Source organism: Bubalus bubalis, chromosome 5 (genome assembly GCF_019923935.1).
Source record: "Bubalus bubalis isolate 160015118507 breed Murrah chromosome 5, NDDB_SH_1, whole genome shotgun sequence".
NCBI lineage: Eukaryota > Metazoa > Chordata > Mammalia > Artiodactyla > Bovidae > Bubalus > Bubalus bubalis.
Genome location: NC_059161.1, coordinates 131,884,750 through 131,910,220, shown reverse-complemented (window position 1 = coordinate 131,910,220; position 25,471 = coordinate 131,884,750). Strand labels below are relative to the sequence as shown.

The 25,471-nt window shown below is 54.4% G+C and overlaps 1 protein-coding gene across 5 annotated transcripts in view; it reads left to right on the top strand.

Annotated features, from left to right (window-relative positions):
- Window positions 1-25,471, top strand: part of AP2A2 (adaptor related protein complex 2 subunit alpha 2) — a 67,122-nt gene that overhangs the window by 27,406 nt on the left and 14,245 nt on the right. For 2 of the 5 annotated variants that reach the window (XM_025287032.2, XM_006045825.3), the window contains exons 2-9: window positions 2,135-2,203; window positions 10,146-10,288; window positions 11,897-12,090; window positions 12,578-12,707; window positions 14,568-14,669; window positions 22,497-22,605; window positions 23,923-24,070; window positions 24,821-24,989. In XM_025287032.2, the coding sequence (XP_025142817.1) occupies window positions 2,135-2,203; window positions 10,146-10,288; window positions 11,897-12,090; window positions 12,578-12,707; window positions 14,568-14,669; window positions 22,497-22,605; window positions 23,923-24,070; window positions 24,821-24,989 (1,064 nt within the window). Of the gene's footprint in view, window positions 1-2,134; window positions 2,204-10,145; window positions 10,289-11,896; window positions 12,091-12,577; window positions 12,708-14,567; window positions 14,670-22,496; window positions 22,606-23,919; window positions 24,071-24,820; window positions 24,990-25,471 lie in introns of all 5 variants that reach the window. The other 3 variants (XM_025287031.2, XM_006045824.3, XM_025287033.2) reach the window with 2 other exon arrangements.

The window sequence follows — 25,471 nt, the reverse complement described above, 5'->3', positions numbered from 1 at the left end:
TTAAGCAAGCTCCAGAAGTTGGTGATGGCCGAGAAAGCCTATGTGCTGCAGTCCATGGGTTCGCAAAGAGTCGGACACGACTGAGCGACTGAACTGAACTGAACTTCGCCGTGAGGCCTTGGGGCTTTCAGTGGTTTCCTTATTGAAGGAGCTGTGCTCAGAGATGCGAAGTCATTGTCCCTTGGTTGCAGAGCAAACCAGAGGCAATGCTCGGATCTAGCCTTAGGGCCCCGCTCCAGAGCCTGCCCTTGTCCTTGGGAGAGCCTGCCCGCCGCTCGTGAAAATGAATGTGTGTGTGTGCGTTGCAAATCCGCCAGGCTTTGGCTAACAGGCCCCAGCTTCGTGCCCCCGCCCCGGAGGCAGGGCAGCGCCCCCAGGGCCCCCTCGCTCCTGTGCCTCCTCCCCCTGAACGCCAGCCTCGTGCCTGCAGTTGTGGGGTGCCTTCCCCGCTGTGGGCAGTAGCTGTCGACCCCCTCCGTTCTGCATGCTGCCCTCTGCGCTCCCAGTCCTTTGTCATTTCTGCTCACCTAAGTTCCTGCCACGCAGACCTGTTTCCCTCGGGCTTGGCGGATAGAGCAGAGTTCGCCTACCAAGGAGCAGCACAGACCAGTTCTTGCACCCTCGAGAGAAGCACATTCACACAGACGCACGCCAGCATGGGCACACGCGCAGCTGTGCCCGCGGGCACGCAGAGTGGCACGCGCCTGCAGCCGCCTGCCCATGCTCAGGCCACGCTGTGGTGCCCCTGCAGGTCCTGTGGGCGGAAGGCGCCCACGGCCTTGTTCCGTAGCCCTCTCACCCAGTTGGTAAAGGCTGCTGCCACAGGCGGTACTTTTTCAGGAAAACTTCAAAAAGGTTTGTGCTTGACCCACCGCCCCGCCTGCAGCTTTGTAGGGTGCCCTTGGGTGCTGGGGCGCCTCTTCCAGAGGAAGAAGCGGCACTCAGGGCTGGGAAGGAGAACCCAGTCCCCTTGGCCTGTCCCTTGCTCACCAGAGCTGACCACTGTGCTCGTGTTAAAGACCCCCAGCCTCTACTCACCCCCCAGTCCCCACGGAGCATTGTCTCCCTGAGGGCAGAAGTGTTGTTTTAACCTGAGTCTGGGCACTTTGAGCAGTGCCTGGTGGGGGAGCTTGCTCTCCGCCTGGCCGGGGCCTTGCTAGAATAGAAGGGGCTCAGAAGATTCATTTTGGAGAGGTGCAGCCCTGTTTGTTAGCTAGTGGTGAAAGATAGCTGGTGCTGGGAGTGCCCTGGGAGGGGGTGCCTCTCCAGCAGTGGTGGAAGCTGGGTGGTGGGCCATGTGTCTTCAGGGTGTCTGTGAGCGCCCAGCCTGTTGGTGGCCCCGGGGCGGTTGCTGTGGAAACCTCTCCTTCTTCTGGGGTGGGGACTTAGTTGCCTGCATTACTGCTTTGAAGCAGCGGCGGGGACCTTACAGAGGGAGCGCACGGCTCAGCCTGCCTGTGTGACGAGCGGCCTCCTCTGTGCGGTGCTGTTGAGACGTGTGGCCCCGGGAGCGGCGCCTGCTCCTCAGGCCTGTGTGCACAGCTGTCAGGGGGCTGAGATGAGCACACAGGCAGGCCGTGGGGAGGAGGGTGAGGAGCGCAGAGCGGGGTGTGGGGGTGTGACTGTCGTGCAGCTAGCATGTCTTCCGTCCTTCTTTATGTAATGGACGGTCCCCAGGCTTCACTGCTTACTATAGAAGGGCACCTGTCAGATTTTGTGGGTTGGTGAATTTCATAAAATTAGAAGCCTACAGTAGTTAAAACTTGATGCTTTAAAAAATGATCTTGAAGTAAAAGTCACCTTTTGGAGCAGTCGCTTAGCTGAGAGTGGTTTATCATGGAGCATGCTCAGCAATGCTGAGCGCGTGCCCGGGCCCAGCACTGTGGCGAGAAGGCGAACAGAGCAAGCTGCGCGCCGCTGGGGGCTCCCTCACTCGAGGAGCGTCCACAGACTCGCTGGTCCTGACGAGGGGCTGCACCCGACCGACGGCCTCCGGTGGAGGCAGGTGGCCTCTCCCCTCGGGCTCCTGTGAGCCTGGTCCTGCCCTTAGCGCTGATGTGGCACTCTTGTCAGGAAATAGGTGTTTGTTTAGAAATCAGTTAAAGTAAGATGCCTTTGTGTTTTCTCTTTTTAGGCAAAAGTAAAGAAGCAGAAATAAAGAGAATAAACAAAGAGCTGGCAAACATTAGATCCAAATTTAAAGGTAAGAGTGTCTAACCGTTGGCCACACACAATATTCTTTTGTAAATTTTGCAAAAGGGACTTAATCTCTTAATCGCATCTTTATTTTTTTCATTTCAAATCAGAGTGAAGGCCTCAGTACAGATGCTGTCCTGGCTCTGTTGATGTTTAAAGTAAAGCCGGTGGTTATTCTGGAGTAGTTTGATGGTCTGTGTAGAGTTGATTCTGGATAGCGGGGCTCCTCCCCCGTCCAGCCTCTTCCTGGAGCTGGGAGGACACTGGCTGGAGCAGTCCCCGCCGAGTCTGCTCCACAGGGTGCAGGAGCTGCAGCCAGCTCCCTGAGGGCGCGCCGCGCTTGCCTGAGTGCTTCCTGCCGGCGGCCCCTCGGCTGTGTCTGCGCAGCGACCACGCGGGCCCTGCGCTCATTCTCCATCTCCCTGCCGGCCAGCCTGGGGGTGGGCGCTCTCTGAGCGGACTCATTCGGGAGAACCGTCAGGTGTAGATTTTCATTCTTGGGACATGTTTATGAGTCCCGTAGACTTTAAATTTTCAGTTAATTTTTACAAATTTGAGACCTGGTTCAGATCTCTGAGCAGACGTTAGCCGGAAGAGTGGCTGAAGCTGCCTAGAAAAAGTGCGTCGAGGAGAGGGCGGGGTGAACCCACCGAGCCGGAGGGACCGCGGACGGCAGCCGGCGGGTGCTGCCGCGGGCGAGCGCGGACATTGTGCCGGCAGGACGCAGACCCTCGTGGGGCCAGGACTGCTCCTGCCGGACTCGGGGAGGCATCTGTCTTACTGTTGGCCAGCCCAGGGATCCTCTGGGAGGCCTGAGAAAGCCTTGGAATTTTATGTGGAGTGCTTTGCTTATATAAATGTTTTGTGTGTGTGTGTGTGTGTGTGTGTGTGTATGTGCATGGGGGGATGTCTATAACTTGCATTGCTTAAATTTTTTAAAAATTGACTTTTTTGTGGAGCAGTTTTATTTATTTTTAAATTTTTATTGGAGTGTAGTTGCTTTACAATGTCAGTTTTTCTTTTTTTAAATTTAGTTGTTTTGGCTGCTGCTGGGTCTTCCTTGCTTTGGCAGGCTTTTACTGTTGATGCAGGCCGGGGGCTTCTCTGGTGGAGCACAGGCCCCAGGTGTGCCGGCTGAGGTGGTTGTGGCGTGGGGCTGAGTTGCTCTGCAGCACGTGGGCTCTTCCTGCACCAGGGATCGAACCCACCTCCCTTGCTCTGGCAGACAGGTTCTTATCCCCTGTGCCATCAGGGGAGTCGGTGTTGGTTTCTGCTATACAGCAAAATGAGTCAGCTCTGCATGTTCATACGTCCCCTTACTTTTGGATTTCCTTCGTATCACCACAGATCACTGAGGAGAGGCCCTGTGCTGTGCAGTAGGTCTTCACTAGTTACTTGGTTTATACATGGGTGCTAATGCACTTCAGAAGTGTTTGACTTTTTGTGACCTTGTGGACTGTAGCCCGCCAGGCTCCTCGGTCCATGGGATTCTCCAGGCAAGAAGACTGGTGTGGGCTGCCATGCTCTCCTCCAGGGGATCCTGACCCAGGGATCCAACCCTCCTGCATTGGCCGGTGGCTTCTTTACCACTAGCACCCCTGGAAGCCTCCGTGTGTGCACGTCACGTGCAGTCTCCCCGGTGCTCTTGTGTAGCAGTTTCATGTTCCCAGCAAGCTTGAGAGGGAGGCACAGAGGTGGCTCGGGCCCCTGCTGTGCCCACGCGTCATGGCGCGCCTTCGCCACAGCCGCACAGGCGGCTCCCCGCCGCGGACGCCCTCACTGTGTGCTGCCTCTCCCCTCCCGCCGCAGCCCTGCTCCCGCCGAGCTTTGCCCTTTCTCCATGGTTCTCCTTTTCTAGAACGTCACAGCGCTGGAGCCACACAGTATGTGCGTCTCTCGTTGGCTTCTCTCGCTTGGTTTATGCATTTAAGGCTCCTTCGTGTCTCGTTGTGGCCTGACAGCTCATTTCTTTTTACATGACTGACACTCCATTGTTCGGTGTACCGCAGTTCATTCATCCATTCACCTACTGAAGGAGGACATCTGGCTTGTTTCCAGGTGTGGGCAGCAATGAATAAAGCTGCTATAAGCATCAGTGCAGGCTTTACTGTGGTTGTGTTTTCAAGGAGCGTGACTGCCGATCACATGGTGAGAGTGTGTGCACGTGTGTGAGAAGCCGCCCAGCTGTCTCCACGGTGGCTGCACGTTCGCACCCTACCCAATGGACCCCTGTCCTTCACCATCTCCCAGAGCTTGCTCAGACTCCTGTCCACCAACTCAGTCAGTGATGCCATCCAACCATCTCATCCTCTGCCGTCCCCTTCTCCTCCTGCCTTCAGTCTTTCCCAGCGTCAGCGTCTTTTCCAGTGAGTCAGTTCTTTGCATCAGGTGGCCGAAGGATTGGAGCTTCAGCATCAGCATCAGTCCTTCCAATGGATATTCAGGACTGATTTCCTTTAGGATGGACTGGTTGGATCTCCTTGCAGTCCAAGGGACTCTCTATAGAGTCTTCTCCAACACCACAGTTCAAAAGCATCAGTTCTTCGGGACTCAGCCTTCTTTATAGTCCAACTCATACATTCATACATGACTACTGGAAAAACCATAGCTTTGACTAGATGAACCTTTGTCGGCAAAGTGATGTCTCGGCTTTTTAATACACTCTCTAGGTTTGTCATAGCTTTCCTTCCAAACAAGTGTCTTTTAATTTCATGGCTACAGTCGCCATCTGCAGTGATTTTGGAGTCCAAGAAAGTCTGTCACTGCTTTTATTTTTTCCCACGTCTGTTTGCCATGGAGTGATGGGACCAGATGCCATGATCTTAATTTTTTTTTATGTTGAGTGTCAAGTCAACTTTTTGACTCTGCTCTTTCACCCTCATCAAGAGGCTCTTTAGTTCCTCTTCACTTTCTGCCATTAGAGTAGTGTCATCTACGTATTTGAGGTTGTTGATATTTCCCGGAAATCTTAATTCTAGCTTGTAATTCATCCATCCCAGCGTTTCTCATGATGGCGACAACATACAGCCTTGTTGCACTCCTTTCCCAGTTTTGAACCATTCCATTGTTCCATGTCTGGTTCTAACTGTTGCTTCTTTCCTGCATACAGGTTTCTCTGGAGACAGGTAAGATGGTCTGGTATTCCGGTCTCTTTAAGAATCTTTCACACTTTGTTGTGATCCACACAGTCAAAGGCGTTAGTGTAGTCACTGAAGCAGAAGCAGCTGTTTTTCTGGAATTCACTTGCTTTTTCTATGATCCAGTGGATATTGGCAACTTGACCTCTGATTCCTCTGCCTTTTCTCGGTCCAGAAAAGGCAGAGGAAGTACATCTGGAAGTTCTCAGTTCACGTACTGCTGAAGCCTAGCTTGAAGGATTTTGAACATAACCTTACTAGCATGCAAAATGAGCACAATTGTGTGGTAGTGTGAACATTCTTTGGCATTGCTTTGCTTTTGGATTGGAATGAAAACTGACCTTTTCCAGTCCTGTGGTCCCTGCTGAGTTTTCCAAATTTGCTGACATATTGAGAACAGCACTTTAACAGCATCATCTTTTAGGGTTTGAAATAGTTCAGTTGGAATTCCATCACCTCCACTAGCTTTGTTCCTAGTAACGCTTCCTAATAAGGCACACTTGACTTCACACTCTAGGATGTCTGGTTGTAGGTGAGTGACCACACCGTCTCGGTTATCTGGGTCATTAAGCCTTTATCATCTAGTTCTGTGTATGGTTGCCACCTCTTCCTGATCTCTTCTGCTTCTGTTCGGTCCTTGCCATTTCTGTCCTTTATTGTGCTCATCCTTGCATGAAATGTCCCCTTGATATCTCTGATATTCTTGAAGCGATCTCTAGTCTTTTCCATTCTTCAGAGTCTTGGAGGGTGGTTATATGGCAACCCACTCCAATACTCTTGCCTGGAAAATCCCATGGATGGAGGAACCTGGTAGGCTACAGTTCATGGGGTCGCAAAGAGTCGGACACGACCATCAGTCAGGAGGATTTTTGTCCCCAGGGACAGAGCTTGGCCCACCTGGGTTTGGCGAGCTGCTGCCACCTGCTGGGTGGAGGCCAGGCAGGCCACCAGACACCCCAGAACCGCCTGGCCTGAGGAGGCCCAGTGCCGAGGTTGAGCAGCTGGGGTCTAGTGCTGACCAGAGCTCACCAACAAGAGGCCTCTTTCCCCTTGAAGCTGAGCCTTGAGAAGCAGGGCCCTTGGGGCGGGAGTGGCCGGGCAGCCAGCCCTGTCCCAGTGCTCTGGAGGAGGAGGCAGCCGTCGCAGGTGGACCATGTGCTAGGCGTCACCTACCATCTGCAGCTGACTTTGCAAGGGTGTCGTCCCAGCACCGTCACAGAGCCCGATGGCTCGGCAGGAGCCAGAGGGGCGACAGCAGTGGACTCACAGGGGCCACTGAGACTGGACTCGGGGTGGCAGGGAGCTGGGTCACTGTTTGTAAAGCAGTAAAAGACAAACTTGAAAATTTCAGTGGGGACCTTAGTATAAAAGAACTCACATAGCAGATGTTGAAATAAGACCAAATGGAAATTCTAGGAGCAAAACATGGAGTAACTAAAATAAAGAGCTTACGTGGAGGTAATGACAGGCTTATTAAAGAGGGACAGTGTCCTGGAAGACGGGTGAGGAGGCAGCCTGTTCTGTGAGGAAGAGTGGGTGAGAGACGGGTGGGGGACGAAGTCTGGAAGATTGGCTGGCCTCCTGGGAGGAGAGAGAGCTGGTGTGACAGAGGACGTGTGAAGATTCGTGACGCTCAAACCTCAGATGCAGCGGCCACGGTTACAGTGAATAATGAACGCCACATCTAGAGACGCCGATGTGAAAATGCTGAACCTGAGACAGGAGGTGTTTGGTCGCCAGAGGGAGAAGGAGACAGGCCGTGCTCACAGGGACGGCAGGGCCGGCGTCGCAAGGCCAAGGGGCTGCGGGCAGGGGCTGCTGTCAGCGCGCTGGAAGGTGTAGCCCCAGCGGTCTGCATCCAGCTGCCAGCTCCACGAGAACGAAGCTAAAAGAGGCCTTTCCAGATGAAACGGAGAGTTTCCCAGCAGGGAGCCTGTGCTAATGGAGAGTCTAAATGACCTACTTCAGGCCAGAAGCAGTCAGTCCCGGATGCCGACAGAGGAGGACCATGGTGGGCGTGTGGGCGGTGCATGGGCCGCTGGGGGTGAGACATGCACAGGGCGTGGGGTCCTTGGTGACAGACAGCTGGAGCGGGAGGCATGGACGGGCCTGGCGCCAGGGGCAGCGTCCATGTGAGACCTGGTCCACGACAGAACTGGTGGCCACAGCCTCGTGTGCAGCTTCCCCGTCGAAGCCTGAAGGCGGCCGCTGGTCTCCCCCGGGCAGCCCTGCACCCCTCATGGGCAGGCGGCTCCCCTGCCCTGGCTGCCCGGCTGGCCAGGGAACTCAAGAGCGGGGGTCGGGCTGCTTGTGGATGCTGCGGGCCTGCCCTCGGTCTTGGGGCCTCTAGAGACGCCCGCTGTGCTGTCCTGTCGGGGGGCAGGCGTGTCGTCTTGGTGCTGGGCTTCAGGGATGTGTTCACGTGCTCATTCACTGCTGGTGCTCACTAGTCCCAGGTGCTGGGGTAGAAAGACGAATGAAAGGAGTTTCTGTAAGGAATGTATGTTTTTACAGGTGTAGAAGGACTTGGAAAAAACACCTCTTTTCCTCGAGGGAGCTTGAGTGCTTGCGTCGCGGGCTCACTCATCTGACCTCCCGCCTGGCGGCCTTTGCGGCTTCAATGCATGCCATCCCTTTGCCTGTGTGATTTAATCTTTCTCTCTTTTTTTCTGGGAGATTCTGACACAGTAATTTTTTTTTTTAATTGGCTTTCTGAGGTATAACTTACAATCAGTCGAGTGTGCACTGTGGGTTTCAGCAGATCCAAGTGTTCACGCAGCCACCCCCACAGCCAAGGAGGAGCGCGGCCCCCGTGAGCATCCCCTCGCGTCTCTGGCAGTGGGGTCCTGCTGCTCTTCTTGCGGCAGAGGCCGCCGTGTCCACCCGCGTCCTGGCGGGCTGCGTGTGTCTGCTCACTGACTTCGAGTGTGCCTTCGCGGTCCGCCCGTGTCCTGGCGGCTGCGTGTTGTGCTGGCTCCCCGTGGGCGCGGTGTGGAGCTGCTGTGAGTCCTGCGTGCGGGGCTGGTGTGGATGCGTGGTGTCCTTCCCTTCAGGAAGGCTCCTGAGGGTGGAGCCGCTGGCTTGCATGACAGGTACATGTTTGACCTTTTAAGAACCTGTCCCGTATTTTCCAGAGCGGCTGCCCCATTTTGTGCCTGCTCAGCTGAGCGTGAGTTCCCAGCTCCTCCACGTTCTTGCCTCATGTGGTATGGCTGATAGTTAGGCCTTGGTTTTCCTAGCGGGTGTGTGGAGGTCCTTACGTGGTGGAAGAGCTGAGCGCGGTTGGGCCTGTGGGGTCCTGGGTGGACGCGCTGGTGCTGCAGCCCCGCAGCAGCTCGCAGCCCGGGCCACGCAGACTGGGCTCGGGGCCCACGGGGCTCCCTCTTGGTCCACACTTGGCGTGTTGCTGTCCCTGCCCCTGAACATAGGCAGGTACTCGCTAAGGGTTAGGGCCAGTGTTGAACGGGTCTCTGAGAGGTGAACAAGGAGCTCAGGTGGGAGTCCTGCAGCAGGATGCGGTCACCGGGCTCAGATGCCTTGCCCTGGAGACACTGGCTCTTGCCCTGCGTCGCGGCAGCACCAGGGCCGAGACTCCTTTTGTGGCCGTGATTGCCTTTCCTGCGCGCTCGGCGTCTTGCGCATCTGTGAGTCTCTGCGTCCCGCATGTGGCCTGGCGCTGTTCCTGGGGCTGGGGCCGCTCTCCAGGGGTGAAGGGGGGCAGCACTTCTGGCTGCTCATCGGAGGCGGCTTCCAGAGGTGATGGCGAGCGGGCTGGTCCTTGAGGGGCAGCCAGGTGGGGGGGTGAGGCGCGGTCGCCTGGGCCCCGTGCCCTCAGCTCAGATGCTGTCCTGGGGGGATGGGGCGGGGGTCCCGTCGGGAAGCAGTGAGCTGGCTTCTCTGGTGCAGGTCGCAGTGGGAGGAGCAGGGAGCCAGGCCCGCTCTGACTTGATGTTGTTTGATCATTAAGTGGAATGCCAGTTTGCTGCTGAGAAGGACGGGTTTCAGAGCTCCCCAAGTAAGGTGTCCAGCTGGCTGGCTGACTCGTGGTCCACTGTCACCTCGGGAGTCTTGGGGGTCTTTCTTCTCGATGCCCTTTGAGGTGGCCGGGGCTTATCCCAGGACACAGGTGACTCGCCCTCGCAGTGAGGGCTGTGGCTGCCCTCGCCTTCCCGGCCCCCACATCCTGCTTGGCCCTTGACCCTGCGGTCAGGGTCACTGCAGTGCCGCGCTCGAGGGGCCGTTCTTCCTGCTCTCACCTCTGCAGGCTGCACGGGGATGCTGCGCGCTTCTCTGGTGAAGTGAGAACCTCTGCTTGTAAAACGGCACTGTCTGGTGGTCCTTTTTAAAGCAACACTTTCTGTGCTGACAGTGACCTGTCGTGAACCTGCCTTGCCACGGTCTCCCGGGAGAGGCCGAGTCACGCTGCCATCAGGGTGGGGAAACAAGCCCTTCTGGTGGTTTTGCGTGGCATTTCGGTGGGTGATTTGTCCTAACACTGGGTGAAATGAGAGATTACTTAGAGTGTATTGTCCTGCCTAAATGAATAAACATCTCTGAAAGGTTAAGCTGCTGGTGAGGTCAGGGTGGCGCGGCAGGGCTGTGCTGGCGGGGCTGACACCCCGGCTGTGCTGGGGGACTGTGTTTCTGCTGCTGGCTGGGCCGCTGGTTTGGGGTCTGCGAGGGACCCAGACGCTCAGCTCTCATATGGTGACCAGCTCAGCAGCGCTGGGCGCAAGCCTGACAGTACAGCAGTCTGGCCGGCCTCCTGGAGGTGGGCCTGGCGCCCTATTCCTGCGCTGCCCCTTCCCGCAGGCGACAAAGCCCTGGATGGCTACAGCAAGAAGAAGTATGTGTGCAAGCTGCTGTTCATCTTCCTGCTGGGCCACGACATCGACTTCGGGCACATGGAGGCCGTGAACCTGCTCAGCTCCAACAGATACACCGAGAAGCAGATCGTGAGTGTGCAGCGGGGCACTGCTTCTCCCTGGGGCCCCTGGTACCTGGCTCTTGCTCTGCACCTCCGTCTGTCTGGGGATTTCCCCAGGTTTAAGTGGGAGCTGGTGGTAGGGCACCATGTCCTGGGGTCCCACCCCAGAGGGCGGGTTGGCACACTCCCTCCCCTCAGTGCCCGTGTATCTGACTTAAGAGCAGAGGGCAGGTGTCTGCGCCTCGCCTGGCCCCAGTGTCTGCTGAGGTGAGTGCCTGTGTCTAGGCCCTGAGGGCCCCTAGCTTCATGCCTCTAGCCCTGTATCCGCTTGGAGTAACATTATTTATGTGTTTTCTCAAGTGTAAGAGGAATATTTTCCTCTTCTTTGCCCAAAAAATTTAACTTGCAGAAAGTGAAAAAATACCCTTGATGCCCCAGAGGTTTTGTTAAGTATTGGTGTTTACTCACCAAGAAACGGGCTTCCCAAGCGCTAGTGGTGAAGCTCCGCCACCTAGCAGGAGGCGCGGGCTCCGTCCCTGGGTCGGGAAGGTCCTCTGCAGTAGGAAATGCAACCAGTTCTAGTATTCTTGCCTGGGAAATCCCACGGACAGAGGAGCCTGCCAGCCTGCTGTCTGTGGGGTTGCTGAATCAGACACGACTGAGCAACTAAGTGCATGTGTGGGTGTGTGTGCGTGCACACACACACACTCACACACATGCACACGCACGCACACACGCACGCACGCATGCGCGTGCACACTTACGCGCGCACGCGCGCACACACACACGCATGCATGTGCACGCGCACACACACACACACTCTCACCAAGAAATTACCGAGTGCCTTCCATAGACCCAGCAGTGTGCTGGGGGCCCTGGGGACACAGTGACCGTAAGCAGGGGTGGACCCGGCTCTTCTCCAGGGGCGAGGCCGTCAGCCCGCTACAGAGAGCGAGCGGAGCTGTGGCCATCGCCAGGAACCGAGGCGGGTGGAGCCCTTTGGACTCTGAGCAGTGGGCGGCTAGTAGGCAGGGCTCTGGCGGGAGGAAGACCTGAGCTGAGGCTGAGGACAAGGGGTACATGGGGGCGGAGGGGACAGACAGGGCATGCATCAAGGCCCATGTGCAGGAGGGCAGGGTGGCCAGAGCCCAGAGCAGAAGGCGAGTTCCTCCCAAGACTGACGGGGCTGAGAGGTGCTGTCCCTGCATGGGGAGGGCATGGACAGCGGGGACAGCACGAGGCTGGAGTTTGGCCCGGTGGTGAGGGGACGCTGGGGCCCTGAGACAGCTGAGAGAGGGAAGGTGGTCCGCAGTGTTCCTGTCACAGCTGAGACAGGCTCTTCCATCCTGTTCAGGTCCCCGTGGACCAGTGACTGGTCTGGGGGTGGGGCTCCAAGGTGTCTGATGCCCGTGGGGACAGTGCCTCAGGTTTGTCCTGCAGAACTGTCCGAGGAGGGCTCTGGTCCCCTGGGGCCGCGGGTTGTTGTCCATGGGCTCTGTCCCCTGGGGGCCGTGTTCTCAGGAGAAGGCAGGTGGGCCCTCTGTGGCCTGACCGCAGCAGTGCGCCGAGCAGACTGGGGTGGGCAGGGGCCGGCCGAGTATGTCCAGCGGTGGTCTCTCTCCTCTCTGGAACCCAGGGCTATCTCTTCATCTCTGTGCTGGTGAACTCCAACAGTGAGCTCATCCGCCTGATCAACAACGCCATCAAGAACGACCTGGCCAGCCGCAACCCCACCTTCATGGGCCTGGCCCTGCACTGCATTGCCAACGTGGGCAGCCGGGAGATGGCCGAGGCGTTCGCAGGGGAGATTCCCAAAATCCTCGTTGCCGGGTACGTGTCTGGTGGCCTGCTGAGGGCACGGTCACCTCCCGTGTGCATAAGTCAAGTGTGTGAGTCCTGAAGGCTCTATGGGTCTCTCAGCCTCCCGTCTTGGTAACAGCCATGGGGAGGAGGCGGGTCGGGATTGCCAGCTTGGTTGTCAGGAGGTCCATATGGGCCTCTGTCCTGGGCCAGAGCCTCACCCCGCCTCCTCTTGGTCTCTGCGGGCTGTGGCAGCCCGAGCTTGATGGCGTGGAGCGCCCGAAGAAACCTTTTTCCCTTTTTCCCCGTGTCCCTCCAGCCCCGTCACTGGTGCACCTCTGTCCCCTGGGGCCGCGGGTGTTGTCCGTGGGCTCTGTCCCCTGGGGCCGCGGGGTGGTGTCCGTGGGCTCTGTCCCCTGGGGCCGTGGGGTGGTGTCCGTGGGCTCTGTCCCCTGGGGCTGCGGGTGTTGTCCCTGGGCTCTGGGCCATGCTGGCCTCACTCCTGCCTGTCTTTCAGAGACACCATGGACAGCGTGAAGCAGAGCGCCGCCCTCTGCCTGCTGCGCTTGTACAGGACGTCCCCGGACCTTGTCCCCATGGGCGACTGGACGTCCCGCGTGGTGCACCTCCTCAACGACCAGCATCTGGTAGGTGCCTCTGGGTCACACCCACGCTCCTCTGCGGTGCAGCCTCTTCGGGGCCAGGGCCACGTGAGCAGCCTTGTGTGACTTCCAGGCTGCTGAGGGGGACATCCCTGGCCCAGTCGTCGAGCTGGGAGAGCCTTCAGGTAGAGGCTGGGAGCCCCTCCCCTGGGGTCAGGGCAGATGAGACGGGGTCTCTGACTCACTCTGTCCAGGCGTTGGAGGGGCTCCTGCTTGGTGGGTGCAGAGACAAACGGCACAGCCCAGCATGTTGCAGGAGTGCTGCGTCCACAGGGCCTCAGAGGCGCGTCTTTATGCACCTCAGTTAGGGCTGTCCTGTGGCCCCGGGGGCTCTGGCACACAGCCCGCCTAATCCACATGGCTGGACATGAGCCAGGCCCGAGCCTGCTCTGCATCGTCGGCAGGGCATCGTCAGAGCAGCGAGATGTGCAGTGAGGTGGTGTCTGGGCTGGCCGTGAGTCACGGGCCCTTGTCCACGCTGACGCTGGGAGGCGGGGTCAGGTAGGAGCTGATGCCGCACAGGTGGCCTTGTCTTGCCGGAATCCTATCTACAAACGAGAGAGTCAAGATTCCACACGGAGTTTCCCATTGAGCAGAGAGGCATTAGCATGTTAGCTGGCTACTGCGTGTTTTCCCAGAAGAGAAATCTGCCTTAAAGATGAAATGAGGACTAAACGGTCCACACAGGTAGACCACAGGGCGAGGGCGGTGGCCGTGCAGGCTCGCCTGCCGTGGGGCAGCCTGCGAGCGTCCCTCCGTGTCTCTCACTCTCGGGGAAAATTGGGTCCGCACAGGTGACCTCTCCTTGGGGCGGGGGCGTCTCAGCCAGGAGGCCCCGCGCCTGGGGCGTCTCTGTGCCCAGCTCTCTGTTTACTTTGTGTTTTCACCTGCGTGGCTCTGTGGCTGGTGCACGGATTGGTGCCTGTGTGGTTCTAGGCTGCAGGAGCCCTGCGGCGGTGGTCAGGGTGGGGTGCATCGCAGCTCAGGGTGAACTGGCACCTGTCCTCTGTGGGTGTGTTTTCTGTGTCACGCATCTCCTGGTTTTGCCACCTGAGGCTTGGGGTTGGTTTCTTTGGTCTCAAGGTTGGGGACCCCCCGGAAGAGGACCCCTTGTCCACCCAGAAGAAGCAAGCGGGCCCTTCTGAGAGCAGCAGGAGGCGGGGGGCTGTGACAGGCATAAAGCTCCTCCTGCGGCCAGGCCCCTCCTGAGTCCGGCATGGCCCAGGTGTCGCCCGGAAGGAGGGAGAGGAGGCAGCCTGGGCGTGGGGGCCCCCAGCCCTCTCCTCACAGTCTCTTCCTGCACAGACCCCTGCAAGTGTGCAGGGAACGTGGGGCACTGCACTGGGGAGCTGACCAGCTCCCTTGACCTCACTGGGGGGTCGGGTCTCATCCAGGCCCAGTGGAGCTCCCCGGTCAGGGGGCAGAGACATGGGTTAGACCACATTTGAAAATGGGGAAGAATGGGCTTTGCTGTTTTCCACGGTCTCAGATTTGGGTTGGAAAGATTCCTGTGAATCTGAACGTAATGTGTCTATCCTTATGCAGTCCACACGGAGTGACCTAAGTCAGGGGCAGCGAGGGGGTGGGCGGGTGGACGCGGGGCCGCCTCCCTGAGGCAGGGCTCTGGGATGAAGCGTGCTGGGTCCCCACGTTTTCAGAGAGAAGAGTAAGTAAGGCAACAACCGATGTGTACATCTCGCTTTCTTGAAACATCGAGGACTGATGGGAGTGGCCCCAAGGTGGCCGGTTGTTGCTGAGTTTAACGTTTCGTTTAGAATTTGTTTCAGACGAGAGGCTGTCTGCAGGTCATCCGGCGGGCGTCTGAACGTGTGTGTCTCTTCTTAGGGTGTGGTAACTGCCGCCACCAGCCTCATCACCACCTTGGCACAGAAGAACCCGGAAGAGTTCAAGACCTCTGTGTCTCTGGCCGTCTCCAGGTTAAGCAGAGTAAGTCTGCCGAAGGGAGGGGAGCTCAGGGTGGGTTTTGGTCTTTGTCACTTTATTTAACTAACGTGTCATTTTCAGTAGGCAAGGCCTTTGGGCAGTCTGTGATTCGGGGGTGGACGTGTGTCTTGGTTAGTGACTGGTGGGCTTTCCTTTGACCCCTGTCAGGGGTGTCCTGTTGGCGCAGGAAGCGTGAAGGGCAGAGCCCGCCTCTGGCGGCCGCTGCGCGCCTGTGCTGTGCCTCCTGCTGACGAAGGCCCGTGGCCCGTGTCGCTCTGTGACCAGCTCGCTCTGATCATCAGGGCCGTGAAGTCACGGAGTCGTTTCTCTTGCTGATGGTTGACGCGTGTTGCTGGGCAGCGTGTTCGCCTCTCTGTGCCCTGTCTTGCCGAGCGCTTGGGTGTCCCCTCTGAAGGCCACTGTGAGGAGCCCGTGGCCCCTCCCCGGCCTGCGGCCTCTTGGTCTTAACCCTTCTGGGCACTTGGTCCTGTTGCGTTCTCAACTAGTCTGCATTTTCTTGATCACCCGATAGCTAGGGCAGCTCGGCGTGTTTGCTGGCTTTAAAAAAAATTTTTCTCAAGATAACGTCCCTTTATTTTATCTATTTTGGCCACACCATACAGTAAGCGGGATCTTAGTTCCCTGACCAGGGCTTGAACCTGTGTCCCCTGCTCTGGGACCATTTCATCTGAACTACGGGCCCACCAGTGAAATCCCTTCATTGGCATTTTGAATACCTTCTTTTGTGAAGAACCTGTTTAGTGTTTCACACATTTTTCCACAATGTCATCTTTTTTGTTGTTTTGTAAAAACTCTTGTTTATTATTTTGGCAGTACCTCTCGGCATGGAGAAGGGAATGGCAGCCCACTCCAGTGTTCTTGCCTGGAAAGCACAGTGGAGCCTGGCGTGCTACAGTCCGTCGGGCCCCAAAGTCAGACACGACTGAGCAACTAAGCCACCTCCCAGCATGTGGGGTCTTAGTTCCCTGACCAGTGGGTTCCCTGAGCCCACTCCCCCTGTAGTGGAAGTGTGGACTGCCACAGAAACCTCCTCTTTGTATTTTTTAGATATGAACACTTTGTTGGTTAGGTTAGGTTAAACCAAACAAAATTTGCAACATTTAACCATTCAGTTCAGTCGCTCAGTCTTGTCCGACTCTTTGCTACCCCATGAACCGCAACACGCCAGGCCTCCCTGTCCATCACCAACTCCCGGAGTCTACTCAAACTCACATCTGTCGAGTCGGTGATGCCATCCAGCCATCTCATCCTCTGTCATCCCCTTCTCCTCCTGCCCCCAATCCCTCCCAGCATCAGGGTCTTTTCCAATGAGTCAGCTCTTTGCATGAGGTGGCCAAAGTATTGGAGTTTCAGCTTTAGCATCAGTCCTTCCAGTGAACACCCAGGACTGATCTCCTTTAGGATGGACTGGTTGGATATCCTTGCAGTCCAAGGGACTCTCAAGAGTCTTCTCCAACACCAAAGTTCAAAAGCATCTATTCTTTGGCGCTCAGCTTTCTTCACAGTCCAACTCTCACATCCATACATGACCACTAGAAAAACCATAGCCTTGACTAGATGGACCTTTGTTGGCAAAGTAATGTCTCTGCTTTTTAATACACTGTCTAGGTTGGTAGGTTGGTCATAACTTTTCTTCCGAGGAATAAATGTCCTTTAATTTCATGGCTGCAGTCACCATCTGCAGTGATTTTGGAGCCCCCGAAAAATAAAGTCTGACACTGTTTCCACTGTTTCCCCATCTATTTCCCATGAAGTGATGGGACCAGATGCCATGATCTTCGTTTTCTGAATGTTGAGCTTTAAGCCAACCTTTTCACTCTCCTCTTTCACTTTCATCAAGAGGCTCTTTAGTTCCTCTTCACTCTGCCATAAGGGTGGTGTCATCGGCATATTTGGGATTATTGATATTTCTCCCGGCAATCCTGATTCCAGCTTGTGCTTTTTCCAGACCAGCATTTCTCATGATGTACTCTGCATGTAAGTTAAATAAGCAGGGTGACAATATACAGCCTTGACGTACTCCTTTTCTATTTGGAACCACTTTGTTCTATGTCCAGTTCTAACTGTTCATTATAGGGGACTGGAATGCAAAAGTAGGAAGTCAAGAAACACCTGGAGTAACAGGCAAAGTTGGCCTTGGAATATGGAATGAAGCAGGGCAGAGGCTAATAGAGTTTTGCCAGAGAACGCACTGGTCATAACAGACACCCTCTTCGAACAACACAAGAGAAGACTACACATGGACATCACCAGATGGTCACACTGAAATCAGATTGATTATATTCTTTGTAGCCAAAGATGGAGAAGCTCTATACAGTCAGCAAAAATAAGACCGGGAGCTGACTGTGACTCAGATCATGAACTTCTTATTGCCAAATTCAGACTTAAATTGAAGAAAGTAGGGAAAACCACTAGACCATTCAGATCAGATCAGATCAGATCAGTCGCTCAGTCGTGTCCAACTCTCTGCAACCGCATGAATCACAGCACGCCAGGCCTCCCTGTCCATCACCAGCTTCCGGAGTTCACTCAGACCCACGTCCATCGAGTCAGTGATGCCATCCAGCCATCTCATCCTTTGTCGTCCCCTTCTCCTCCTGCCCCCAATCCCTCCCAGCATCACAGTCTTTTCCAGTGAGTCAACTCTTCACATGAGGTGGCCAAAGTACTGGAGTTTCAGCTTCAGCATCATTCCCTCCAAAGAAATCCCAGGGCTGATCTCCTTCAGAATGGACTGGTTGGATCTCCCTGCAGTCCAAGGGACTCTCAAGAGTCTTCTCCAACACCACAGTTCAAAAGCATCAATTCTTCGGCGCTCAGCCTTCTTCACAGTCCAACTCTCACATCCATACATGACCACAGGAAAAACTATAGCCTTGACTAGACGAACCTTTGTTGGCAAAGTAATGTCTCTGCTTTTGAATATGCTGTCTAGGTTGGTCATAACTTTCCTTCCAAGGAGTAACCGTCTTTTAATTTCATGGCTGCAGTCACCATCTGTAGTGATTTTGGAGCCCAGAAAAATAAAGTCTGACACTGTTTCCACTGTTTCCCCATCTATTTCCCATGAAGTGGTGGGACCGGATGCCATGATCTTCGTTTTCTGAATGTTGAGCTTTAAGCCAACTTTTTCACTCTCCTCTTTCACTTTCATCAAGAGGCTTTTGAGTTTCTCTTCACGTTCTGCCAAAAGGGTGGTGTCATCTGCATATCTGAGGTTATTGATATTTCTCCAGGCAATCTTGATTCCAGCTTGTGTTTCTTCCAGTCCAGCATTTCTCATGATGTACTCTGCATAGAAGTTAAATAAACAGGGTGACAATATACAGCCTTGACGAACTCCTTTTCCTATTTGGAACCAGTCTGTTGTTCCATGTCCAGTTCTAACTGTTGCTTCCTGACCTGCATACAAATTTCTCAAGAGGCAGGTCAGGTGGTCTGGTATTCCCATCTCTTGCAGAATTTTCCACAGTTTCTTGTGATCCACACAGTCAAAGGCTTTGGCATAGTCAATAAAGCAGAAATAGATGTTTTTCTGGAACTCTCTTGCTTTTTCCATGATCCAGCGGATGTTGGCAATTTGATCTCTGGTTCCTCTGCCTTTTCTAAAACCAGCTTGCACATCAGGAAGTTCACGGTTCACATATTGCTGAAGCCTGGCTTGGAGAATTTTGAGCATTACTTTACTAGCGTGTGAGATGAGTGCAATTGTGCGGTAGTTTGAGCATTCTTTGGCATTGCCTTTCTTTGGGATTGGAATGAAAACTGACCTTTTCCAGTCCTGTGGCCACTGCTGAGTTTTCCAAATTTGCTGGCATATTGAGTGCAGCGCTTTCACAGCATCATCTTTCAGGATTTGGAAGAGCACAACTGGAATTCCATCACCTCCACTAGCTTTGTTCGTAGTGATGCTTTCTAAGGCCCACTTGACTGCACATTCCAGTATGTCTGGCTCTAGGTCAGTGATCACACCGTCGTGATTATCTGGGTCGTGAAGATCGTTTTTGTACAGTTCTTCTGTGTATTCTTGCCATCTCTTCTTAATATCTTCTGCTTCTGTTAGGTCCATACCATTTCTGTCCTTTATCAAGCTCATCTTTGCATGAAATGTTCCTTTGGTTTCCAAGGCAAACCATTCAGTATCACAGTAATCCAAGTCTATGCCCCAACCAGTAACGCTGAAGAAGCTGAAGTTGAACGGGTCTATGAAAACCTACAAGACTTTTTAGAACTAACTCCCAAGAAAGATGTCCTTTTCATTATAGGGGACTGGAATGCAAAAGTAGGAAGTCAAGAAACACCTGGAGTAACAGGCAAATTTGGCCTTGGAATATGGAATGAAGCAGCGCAAAGACTAATAAGAGTTTTGCCAAGAAAATGCACTGATCATAACAAACACCTTCTTCCAACAACACAAGAGAAGACTCTATACATGGACATCACCAGATGGTCAACACCGAAATCAGATTGATTATGTTCTTTGCAGCCAAAGATGGAGAAGCTCTATACAGTCAGCAAAAACAAGACCAGGAGCTGACTGTGGCTCAGACCATGAACTCCTTATTGCCAAATTCAGCCTTAAATTGAACAAAGTAGGGAAAACCACTAGACTATTCAGGTATGACCTAAATCAAATCCCTTATGATTATACAATGGAAGTGAGAAATAGATTTAAGGGCCTAGATCTGATAGATAGAGTGCCTGATGAACTATGGAATGAGGTTCGTGACATTGTACAGGAGACAGGGATCAAGACCATTCCCATAGAAAAGAAATGCAAAAAAGCAAAATGGCTGTCTGGGGAGGCCTTACAAATAGCTGTGAAAAGAGAAGCGAAAAGCAAAGGAGAAAAGGAAAGATATAAACATCTGAATGCAGAGTTCCAGAGAATAGCAAGAAGAGATAAGAAAGCCTTCCTCAGCGATCAATGCAAAGAAATAGAGGAAAACAACAGAATGGGAAAGAGTGGAGATCTCTTCAAGAAAATCAGAGATACCAAAGGAACATATCATGCAAAGATGGGCTTGATAAAGGACAGAAATGGTATGGACCTAACAGAAGCAGAAGATATTAAGAAGAGGTGGCAAGAATACACAGAAGAACTGTACAAAAATGATCTTCACGACCCAGATAATCACGACGGTGTGATCACTGACCTAGAGCCAGACATCGTGGAATGTGAAGTCAAGTGGGCCTTAGAAAGCATCACTATGAACAAAGCTAGTGGAGGTGATGGAATTCCAGTTGAGCTATTTCAAATCTTGAAAGATGATGCTGTGAAAGCGCTGCACTCAATATGCCAGCAAATGTGGAAAACTCAGCAGTGGCCACAGGACTGGAAAAGGTCAGTTTTCATTCCAATCCCAAAGAAAGGCAATGCCAAAGAATGCTCAAACTACCGCACAGTTGCACTCATCTCATGTGCTAATAAAGTAATGCTCAAAATTCTCCAAGCCAGGCTTCAGTAATACGTCAACTGGGAACTTCCAGATGTTCAAGCTAGTTTTAGAAAAGGCAGAGGAACTAGAGATCAAATTGCCACCATCCACTGGATCATGGAAAAAGCAAGAGAGTTCCAGAAAAACATCTATTTCTGCTTTATTGACTATGCCAAATCCTTTGACTGTGTGGATCACAGTAAACTGGAAAATTTAACCATTACTGATCTACAAATATGACAGCAACTTTATGTGGTTCAGCCTGCTCTGTGTTTAAAAGTCTTGTCCTGCTCTGTGCCTTGCCACCTCACTCACTCTCTGGTGAAGTCTTCTCTGATCAGAAACCCCACGTTTGAGTATAGTCAGACTTCCTGATGCTTTCCTCTGGGGTTCATGCCTTCGTGTCCCCACGCGTGTGGTCCGTCCTATTCTGAGGGCTCGTTGTCGACAGTCCAGCGAGCTGGCATCACGTTGTGGCGAGGCCTGTTCTTGAGTCGTGTCGTTGTCCCAGCACTGCTGCGAAGGCCCCGCCCTCCGCACACCCTGGTTTTGCAGTAAAGTAACCTGGCCTGGCACAGATGCCGGTTTGTGCTGAGCCCCTCTGGTTCTCTGTGTATCTTGGCGCCGGTGACGTGACTTTGGGCTAATTTGATGTCCAGTGGCACCAGTGAGCCCCATCCCCAGAGTCCATCGGGGCTACCTTTGTAGTTTCAGGAGAATTCAGATCTTTGCAGTATTAAGGTTTTGAGTCTGTGGCCATGGTGTATCTACTTAGTCTTTAATTTCTGTCAAATATGTTTCATAGCTTTTCAAGAAGAGGTTCTTTTATTTTTTGTTTAACTTATCTTTATATACTTTATTTTAAAAACGCTCTTCTCAGTGACACCTTACAGATGTTATCATAAAAGTCTGTGCTGGTTTGTGCGGGTGGACTTTGTGTACTTACTGCTCTTGATGTTGGCGACTTTGCCAGACTCACCTGTCAGACCTGGCGGTTTATATGTAGATTGCTTTGGGTCATCTTTGTTTTCCACCACGTGTTCTGTGGACAATGACGGCTTCTTTCCTTTCCCGGTCCGTCTTTGTTTGTACTTTCTGCTTTATTGCTCCAATTCGGGCCTTCCCTGCAGTGTTGAATGTGAAAGGTGATTGGTGTGTTTTTTACGTTGAAGGGAAGCCTTTGATGTCTCGGTGTTAAGTATGACATCGGCAGGTTTTGTCCACATCCGTGTCCTTTGCCACATTAAGGAAATTCCTTGTTATATCTTTGCTAACAATTTTATTAATTAACTGGTGAAGCCATGTGAACTTAGGATTTTCTTTGTGGGGCGACTGCTAATTACGGATTCAGTTTATGTAGTAAGTGATGAGGCCTCAGATTTTCTTTTGTTAAGTGGCATTTTCTTAACCCTTTGCTAACTTAACGCGAACGCTCAGGTGTTTGGGCAGAAAGTCCCTTGTTGGCCCTGCGCTGTGGCCTCCCGCCTTCATTTGTGTTGGGTATTTGCCCTTTTGTTGTGCTGGATTTAGCTCATCAAGTATGTAAGAATTTCTTTTGACTTTGTTGGTCCTGTTTTGATTTTTGTACCTTATTACCTTCTGCTTGTATCTTTATTGTTTTCTTTCCTCCACTATCTTTGGGCTAATTTGCTAGTCTCTTCCAAACCCTTGAGATTAATTCTCCATTACTTTTGTTTTTGTATTTGTTTCACATATGTGCATTTAATGCTCTAAGTTTAACTCTGAGCCTGGTTTAGCTGCCTGAGGGGCACTGGAAAGGCAGCCTTGGGTGGCCGGCTGTGTCCCTGGCGGCGTGGTCGGGCCTGCTCCGTGCGCCTGCCCACCGGCTGCTCCTGCTGGGCTCCCCACCGCTCTGCCCGGCCTGGAGCTCCCCCGTCTCAGGTGACCTGGTGTCATGGCCGAGCCCTGTGAGGGGAGCCACTCCGAGCCCCTGCCGTGGGGTGTGGGGGGCACGTGCAGCGGGTTTGCGGGTGTGTGCCGTCCCCGTGTGCACGGGGCGTGGTGTGTCATCTGCCCAGACCCTGTGGCGCGGTTGGTGGGGGGTGAGAGTGGAGACCCTGTGCTCTCAGGCCTGCCCTGAGGACGGTGGGGCGTGGGGCCAGGTGGGAAAGGTGGGGCTCTCCGCCCAGGCTCTGGAGACCTGGGTCCTGAGGGCGGGGTCGCTGTCGAGCGCTGGGTGCCCGCAGGCCCGTGTCCCTTGGGGCGGGGGTGTCCTTGTGCAGTGGCTCTTCTGGGGCTGGGGGCTGCACTCCTGTCCCTCCGACCTGGACAAGCGTGTCTGTTCTTAGCACACGGCGTGGTGCTCTTGGGGACTCCAGCCCGCATCTCATCTTGCTGTGCCTTCTCACAGATCGTGACGTCGGCCTCCACGGACCTTCAGGATTACACCTACTACTTTGTCCCGGCCCCCTGGCTGTCGGTGAAGCTCCTGCGGCTCCTGCAGTGCTACCCGCCCCCAGGTAACAGCCGGGCACAGAGCCTGGGGGAGGGCTTGCTGTGGCCTTTGAGCGTTAGGTTTCGTGTTGAGCGACTGAGCATACGTGCACACACGCACTCTTTAACAAGTCACCTTTTGCTCTCCTGGCGCCAGCTCTGGTTCTCCGGGTCTCTCTGATGCTCTCACAGCTCTTGGCTTTCCTGGAGCAGCTAGTCGAGGACGCTCACTTAATTACGACTGGGATGAGCTCTGCTTCTGTGTATTATGTACATGTAGGGTCAGATCTCTGTGGGTTTTTGAAACAGTCTTTTAAAATAATTCTTGAAACCGGTTGAAACTTCACATCCAAAATTGTTAAGTTTGTGTTACTTTAAAGTGCATGTCATGGATATTGTTATGTTTGTTTTATTCTAAAATATGGCAAGTAACTAGAATCACTGGTTTGAGAACGCTCATGAGAGTTCCTGTTGCGCACTTCGAAATTGCCTTCTACAAAGATGGCTTTCTTGTTGTAACCTCCGCACTTTAGCCTTCATTTGTTTTTGTACAGGGTATGTCTGTTAAATTCAAGTCACTTTGTGTCCTGAGTGTTTTTTATATTAAAGTGTGAGCTGCTCACCCTGCAGCAGAGCTGAGCAGGCGCGGGGCCCATGAGGCCTCACCCCTCCAGCCGGCGGGCCTCCACCCCCGCGCAGGGCAGTCGTTCTCTCGGTGGAACTGGCCTCTGCCTTCTTACTCCCAGGTTGGGGCGACTTGGAGCCCCTGGGGGTGGGTCTCGGTGTCGCCTCCCGCTTTCAGCCCTGCTCCGCCCCTGGCGGCTTCGGGGACGCTGCCGCCCCCGCCCCCTGCCCGGCGCCTGGGGGCCCGGCCTTGAGTGGTCGTTAGACAGGCGCTTTAGATGCAGTGCCGCGGTGGTTTCTGGAGTTCTCATGTTTCTATCACTTTCCTAGTCTTTCTTGTGCTGCTTTGACTAGAATTTTAAAATTTCCCTTCTGTTTTTGTTGCTCTTCGTGTGTTTTCTCTGTTTCTTGTGGTGATAGCAGGTAGTGGGAAGAAACCTTTCATTCCTCCCCACCCCCCACCCCAAACTTCCGTATCAGGTGTTTCTGTCCGTGTCACTGAGATTCATCTTCATCAGCTCATATGATCTACGTCTCAGCAAAACTCGCGTCTCGTGCTTGTGTTAAGACATTATCCTGGCCGTCAGATCCTCTGCCTTGAGCAGCCTCAGGCTTTGAGTTGGGACTTTCACCTTCTGAGAGGCTGAGGCGAGGGTTACCGGGGCTGGGGCAGGGCGGGCTGCGGGGAGCCGCCAATGGCTGGCTGTTTTGCCCAGAAGACCCTGCAGTGCGTGGCCGCCTGACCGAGTGCCTGGAGGCGATTCTCAACAAAGCCCAGGAGCCGCCCAAGTCCAAGAAGGTGCAGCACTCCAATGCCAAGAACGCCGTGCTCTTCGAGGCCATCAGCCTGGTCATCCACCATGACAGGTGGGCCTGCGCACTCAGCCTCCACCCTCCACACGCAGCTGGGTGCCGTGCTCTTGCCTCCCCCTGGGGCTCCCCCTTCTCCTGGGCATCCCACCAGGCCAGCCGCTCCCAGGGCCACCCAGGAACCCGTGTGAGCGTGTGTCCCGCGGGCTGCGTGGGTCAAGGTTGTGGCGAGAAGGTGTGTGGAGGCCGCACAGGGTGGGCTGGGGGTGTCTCCAGGTCCCAGCAGGTGCGCCCACCAGAGTGCCATGGTTCCACGGACTGGGTACTGTTAGCCAGCTCCCCCGCTGGGGGGTGTACCAGTCTCGGCTGTGTCCGAAGGGTGCAGATGTCACGAGGACAGAGTGAAAAGCGAGCAAAGACCCCCCCCAGCCCCCGGGGTGCATGGAGCTGGCACTTGAACACCAGTGACCTCTGTGTACCATCGCCACCTGCGTTTACCTTCTCCACGTCAGGGCTTTCATCCCGCTGTCGGCCAGGCGGGTTCTCTGGCTGAGCGTGTCACCTCTGGTCAAGGCATGATGAAAACTGGGGTCCCCTGGCCAGTTTGGTGTGGAGGCTCAGGTTCCTGGCCAGCCTTGGCCCTCTGGAGGCGGGTCCCGTGGATGCACTGAGAAACGCTCTGGGGGTCCTCGTGTGGTACTGACCAAAGTGAGCGTCAGGCCTTGTGTCCTGGGAGGCCGTGGCGGCTGTGACGGCAGCCCTGGCCAAGCGGGGACCCCTGCCCACCTGTCTCTCCCGTCTGTGCAGCGAGCCGAACCTGCTGGTCCGGGCCTGTAACCAGCTGGGCCAGTTCCTGCAGCACCGGGAGACCAACCTGCGCTACCTGGCCCTGGAGAGCATGTGCACGCTGGCCAGCTCCGAGTTCTCCCACGAGGCCGTGAAGACGCACATCGAGACGGTCATCAACGCCCTGAAGGCAAGCGCACTCTGTCCCGTGTCTCAGGCTGGGTGGGAGCTACTGGTGGGTTCTGGGGTCCCACATGCTCGGCCCCGGGGTGGTCTGCTCGGGTGCGTGGGTCCCTGGGTGGTTCTGCGCTCTGCCCTGAGATGCTGTGCCCATGGGCAGCTCCCGTGGGTCTGGCACGTGAGCAGACCTGCAATAAAAGTTGAGGTCGGTTCAAACCAAAAAAAGAAAGAAAAGCTGAGGTTGGTGAAACTGTTCTTTTTGGTGGAAAGATAAGATATTTTGTCCATGTCTGCAAGAAAACTCACTCTTTGCAAAAGAATATTTGCTTTCCCAGGGAATTAAAATTCCAGAGCAGGATCTTCTGCTTCAGGAGGGTTTGTTCCTCAGGGTCAGACACAGCTGGTCGTGCACGTTAGGAAACCGAAGGCAGGCGGGGAGCTCGCAGCTGCCGCCTGGGTCCTGCGCTAGAGCCGGGAACAGGGCTCACCCTG